This window comes from Malurus melanocephalus, unplaced genomic scaffold (assembly GCF_030028575.1).
Source record: "Malurus melanocephalus ecotype Western Australia unplaced genomic scaffold, MMel_1.1 scaffold_129, whole genome shotgun sequence".
In the NCBI taxonomy this organism is placed as follows: Eukaryota; Metazoa; Chordata; class Aves; order Passeriformes; family Maluridae; genus Malurus; species Malurus melanocephalus.
The window spans coordinates 1,895,444-1,901,443 of NW_026623361.1; the positions used below are offsets into that span (position 1 = coordinate 1,895,444).

The 6,000-nt window shown below is 40.2% G+C and overlaps 1 protein-coding gene across 4 annotated transcripts in view; it reads right to left on the reverse strand.

Annotated features, from left to right (window-relative positions):
• The window catches only part of ASB2 (ankyrin repeat and SOCS box containing 2), a 28,348-nt gene that overhangs the window by 11,293 nt on the left and 11,055 nt on the right, over positions 1-6,000 (reverse strand). For all 4 annotated transcript variants that reach the window (XM_057370644.1, XM_057370642.1, XM_057370640.1 and 1 more), the window contains 2 exons: positions 5,329-5,574; positions 2,966-3,137 (listed from right to left, as the gene is read on the reverse strand). In XM_057370644.1, coding sequence (XP_057226627.1) covers positions 2,966-3,137; positions 5,329-5,574 — 418 coding nt within the window. The remainder of the gene's footprint in view (positions 1-2,965; positions 3,138-5,328; positions 5,575-6,000) is intronic.

Here is a 6,000-nt window from a genome sequence, read left to right on the forward strand (position 1 = left end):
CAGGGAGCAGGAGGTTTGGGTGCTGGTGAGCTGGCAACTTCCCACCCTCAGCAAATGTTCTGTAAGAGCCTAATAACAAAAAGGGCACAGAGCACTGTGAGGACACTATGCCAAGTACCAGCATTAGTCATCCCGTGATCAAATGTTTTGAAGATTTAAGGGTCTGTTTTGTTCTTTCCCTCCAGCATATGTGCTTCAGCCAGCTCTTCTCATCTGAGTTAAAGAGGCACTGCATCGTTTCTGTCTACAAGGGGAACCTGAACCTCACTGCAGGGTTGYCATCTAAATGCTGCAGTGTCCTAGAGCTCAGTACAGTCCCTGTACCCCACAATTATTTTRGTATGACAAGCAGGAAGCATCAAATTTTTATCAGTTTAATTGTGCGACTTGAATCTGTGTCTCTCTCACCTCCAAAGTGGGTCAGTTCAGTAATGTGGTGGCTCTGGAGCCTTTCCTGTTTCTCKAGAAGAAGAATGCAACTCAAGTGAAGGCAGCCAAGGCCAGACAAGTCAGACTGCATCACATGTCTGCCACAGGGATGAACTTCATGTACAGTTTTGAAATAGTGCCAAGATTCCCCTTATCCCTGACACCTGCTTCAGTGTCTTCTACTTTAGAGCTTTTATGGAGGAGGAGGCAAAGCATCCTTAATATGAGAGTGCCAAGAGTTTAATGACTTGTATTTGCAAAACAAATCTGCCCATGCTTTACAAAGCATCTTAGTTCTAAGGGGGAAAGAGTTAAATGACTGCTTGCGATTGTCCTACAGTTTATGAGATGACCCTTATGAATTTCAGGTCAGTATTGACAAGGTGTCATTTAAAATAAACACCAAGCAACAAGAGTTGACAGTTGAGCCCTGGGACCACATTCTTGGCTTTTTGATGGTAGGGAGCCTTCGTGCTCTGGCAAAAAGTTGAAGTGTGGAATTCCTGCAGAATTACGTTCTTAATCTGCAGGAATACAGAGGTCACCGTGAAGGGTGTTATTTTACTGAATACCAAAGGAATTAAGAATGATAAGCCAATTGGGCTAAAGCTCTGTCATTTAGATAAATATTTATAAGAGAATGTATTTTTCTTTTGTGTTTCTTTTCCACTTAGTTTGCAGCAGTTGTGCACAAAATTTGTGCTCAGTCTTTTAAAAGTGAAGGAATACAGAGTTTGAACTAAATTCTGGTCTCATTTGTGCTGCTGGTTGTTATGAGCCCTGAATCAGGCCCTTGCCCCAGGGGTGAACTCAGGCTGTGGGGTTCCCATGTAAATTTTTTTTCAGGTCAAAGTGTGGGACTACTGAGGGTAGGGAAAGATTTAGGGAGCCAGCCCATACTCGATACACAAATGGGATTCAGAGCAACTTACTGTACTTTCAGATAAACTTTTTAGAAAGTGAACAACTGGACCTGAGTTCCGTTTCTCGCACAAGAAAATGACTTTATAACTCAAACACTGGAAAAAATTTTGAATCACACTTATGTTGGTCTGTGCAAGGTATTCATGTATATGATGTAAGTGTATAAACCTGTTACATGAGTGGACACTGAGCTGCCCTCTAGAATACACAGTTTGCACAAGGAACCAGGCCTAGTAAACTACAGAAAATTAATATCCTCAGGTCTATTAAAGAGATTTGAGACTCTTAATTGGCATTCCCAAGCAAATCTAAATGCTAGAGTAAAAACCATTATGGGAAGGTGCAGTGATAATAAAAGCTTTTATTCCTCATATACTGGGAAATATGTAGGAATCCACTTGAGCACAGATAGGTGTGCTGTCCAGAAATAGTCATTGCAGTTGGACAGACTGTCTCATTTGCCTGTTGCTAGAAGTATTTATAGATAGAAACTGTGATAGTCAGAAGAGTCCTCTACAGCCACCAAAGGCGTCTTCTACTGCAATGAAAAATTAGATGTGTGTCACTCACTCTTCCAGCAATGAGGGGTTAAAAGCAGGAACTAAAACTTGCTCTAGGATCAGAAGCTGTGGAGTTCAGGCTCAGAAGCATGCTGCATTGTTCCAGGTTTTGAAAGAGCTAGGTAAACACTATTTACATGACAAGGCGATCCCATCCCTATATGGCATCTTAATTTATATTCTTTGTCACAGACTATAGTTTTTTGCTTTCCTAGAAAAACCTCTATTTGAAGGGACTGGTAATTCTACCCAATTCCTTCTTATTTTTCCACTAGTTAGTTTTGTCCCTGTTTAAAGAATATGCTCAGCTGTATCGCAAACACATTTAATTTCAGAAAGAAACCAGGGGGTCTTTTTATGCATTTATTCACTACAACTAAGAGTTATTTAATTGCTCACTAATAAAATGTATTTTCCAGACCATGAAAAATTCTTGTCCTTCTTTTTGGAAGCCTTTCCAATTTCCTGAAAGGTTTTTGAAAGGCAGGAYATCAGAACTGGACGCCATGTTCTAGCAACAATCTCACTAATGCCCTAGAGATTCACTTAACCACTTCCTGCTGTTAGCAACAAAAAAATCATTGTTTTTAAAGCCTGAACATACCAGAAATGAATCCAGCACCTAATTCTTGTACAGAAGAACCACAGTGGGCCCATGTAGGAAAATGATTGTAAAGTATGCTGCAAGAGCTATTAAGAACTAACACTCCCCACCRATACTTTTTCTATTATATTTCAAGAATGTTTTGAGGACTTCAGTTTAATCCACTTCCAAGATACATGAAGTTGTTTAGCTGTAGTAGGTGATGTCTTGGTGAAATAAAAAGAATCTTTTGCACCACRTTCCTGCTCACCCCATCCCATCCCAACCTCCAAACCCACTCTTCAGTGTATAGTTTCTAGCCTGAGCTCTGCAAGCAGAAAGCCACTTCTCAGCTGCTATCTGATGCTCACAATGCTTAGAATTAGACCTGGGACATTACATTCTCCATTTGGTAGGGACTTTGGAATCTTGTCTAAAAGATGAAACCGAGAAGCTAACTAAAACTTACTCGCAAATCCCTTTTTTGGCTGCTATGTGAAGAGGCAGCAGGCCGTCCTTATTGGCTTTGTTAGCATCTGCTCCTTGGGACAGAAGAAACTCCACAATAGGTATGTGTCCATTTTTACAGGCTTCGTAAAGAGCAGAGGCGTTATCGCTGGCTTGTGTGTTTATATCCGCGCCTGGGAARGAAGAAAACCTTTTAGCACCCAAAGGTAAAAATTAGATGGGAGGAACATACTTTGAATGAATACATATATTTCCATTATACTGGAGCTACAAAATGTGCTGGATGGGGATGTGAACATGGTCATATCAGACATGGTACAGTCATATCAGTTATACCATAGATTTACATTGGCTTATAATATAATGGGAATTTTATGAGGGTCAGTTTATCATGGGTTAGGTCCCAGTCATGAATTCAGGCTCCATTCAGCTGTAGGAAAATTTTAAATGGGCTTCAAACACAATAATTCTGTTAATGTTTATGAGTTCACACTATGTATATATATTATCCCTGAGCAGGAGTTTGCACTAGATTATCTCAATAGGTGCTCTGCAAAATTCTAGGGATTTTTATTTTTGCTATATATTTATTTATATGTATAATTTATGCTACATATATTTACACTGTAAGTACATTTATAGTATTTACACTCCTTTTTCCTTTTAGTACATATTCAGGCTAAAATAATACTCTATAAAATGATGTCTGCATGGTGCTGATCAACAATTTCAAGCAGGTTTTGTTTGGGTGTGCCTTGATCAATGAATATTGCATTTCAAAACTCAACACCTGAGGCCATATGTCTTCATTTCCTGAGGGTTGGAGTTAGGCTTTAAATGGTAAGTTTTGCTACAAAAAAAGATAAATATTATCAATAAACTTCCTAATAGTCTATTTGCAAACTTTTTTCTTGAGCTCTAATGTATGCTTGGCTTGATAAATAACATGCAAGCATAAACCAAGACAATACTTCTTTTGCCATAAACAATTTGGAATCTGGCTTTTTCTGTTGTAGGTAATTGTGGCCTTAAGTCTGGGTTTTGACTGTCATATACTGTACCATGGTGTTCTCAGGAATGCTGCTTTACATGTATCCTAAAAGGGAATGACAGTTCACTGGAGCTTTGCTTCTAAACTCAAATAAAGAAATGGATCGATCTTCTGTTTGATCATGAAAGCTCTCTGCCAATGAGAACATTTCCCTGGGCTCTCACCCTAAGCTGAACCATCTGTGTTGTGCTTGGCCTTTGAAGATGATGTAGCTGGAAACATCAGGAGAATTACAGTGATAAAACATAATACAGGACTATGTTCCTAATGAGAAATAAACCCTTTTTATGATGAAAATTGCTCATCATAAACCACGAATGATATCATTCTTGGGCTTCTCAAAAGAGCTTTTCAGGGTTGAAACAATTGGACAGTTTTATTGGATTTTTTTCCTGTGTATTTTTCTCAAAATTGAACTTTAAGGAAATCTTAGTATCTATCTAATTTGAAACACAAATCACATTCTGGCTTACTTACTGTAGTTGTAGGCAGAATGTTGGACTTACTGGTCATAAAAACTCTTGAGGAGACTAGCTGGGCAACAGAACACATTTTTTTTCCCAAATCTGATACCTTTCTTAATCATGCTAATTTTTTCTAAAGTTTTTCTTATCTTAATCACTGGTAAGCTCTTGTTTTGCAAGTGCAGGACCCAAATCTTACCTAGACTGAAAATATTAGCCCACTCTGAAAATAAAATATGCCTCAGARTAGTAGTGAAGTGTGTTGTGTTTATTGCAAAGCTGTTTTACATGAGTGGAGCAGTGAAAGATAGCTCTAGTGTAAATTAGACTCAAATTCACTCTGTTTATCTGTTTGAACATTTACACATAGGGAGAGTGAGTCTATTTGATGTAAACCCATCAACTCTACAGCAGCAGTTCATCTGCTTTCAGCGGATGCAGTAAGAGGAGGGCAGCTAATCTTGCCCATCCTTGTGCATGTTCATGAGCAGATGGGGTTGGCTAAAGTTCAATTTCTGCCATCTATTATCACCAATAGCTGTTTCCTTTTAATGGCTGATTGGATTTTAGGCTACATGTGTGGGGCWATACGGGTTTAGGAAGCTGTTAGGAAATGCAGTCAGGCAGCAMCGTGTTACTTCCCAAAGCAGGTGACCGTGAACGAGTGCTGAAGGAGCACTGTGTCTAGACCATGCTCTGTGAAAGACCCTACCCAGTTCCACCATCAGGAGCAACAGAGTTGTAGTGCCTCTGCAGGCTCCAGAGACAGAAAAACTGAGCCAGGGAAAATTACTRGGAAACTGAATTATTAAGAATTAAATGAATAGAGGTATGTAAAGCCGTACTCACCACATCCTGCAAGGTATCTCAGCGCTTCCAACTGCCCACTCTCAGCTGCCACAAATAAGGAAGTGATCCCATAGGCATTTGCTGACTCAATCTTGGCCCCCCCTTTCACAAGGATGTCCATAATCTCCAGGTCATTTCGGGAGACAGCCTCGTGGAGAGCAGTCCATCCTCGATTGCAGCGATGGTTGGTGTCTGCATTGTACTGCACCAGGAGTCTTGCAGCCTCTGCATTCTTGCGCTCACAAGCTGTTTTGGGGAGAAGGGAAGAGATTAGGACAGACTTTTGAAAATAATTCTGGGTGAAGTGTATCCATTTCATGTAGCCCAAGGCTACATAACAGAAGTAGGCTGTAGTAAGACCGAAGATCCATTTAGCTCTACGTGAGGGCCAAGGCTGCTGCCAAGTGACACTGTCTGAGGCTCAGAAAGGGTGAGGCAGTGAAGGGACCTGGATAAGTGTCCTGTGCAGGGGTTGTGCCAAGTCTGGTACTGGGGGGAATCTGGCCCAGCACATTTGTACCAACAGGAAACCACAGTGACACAGTGAGGTGATAAGGTGCAGGAAATAATTTATGAAGAACAAATATGTTTCAGAAATCACATGAACACTTTCTTTCCAAATTCTGTGCAAACTGACTCTTCATCTTACTGCCATGGACTGCAGATAAAGCT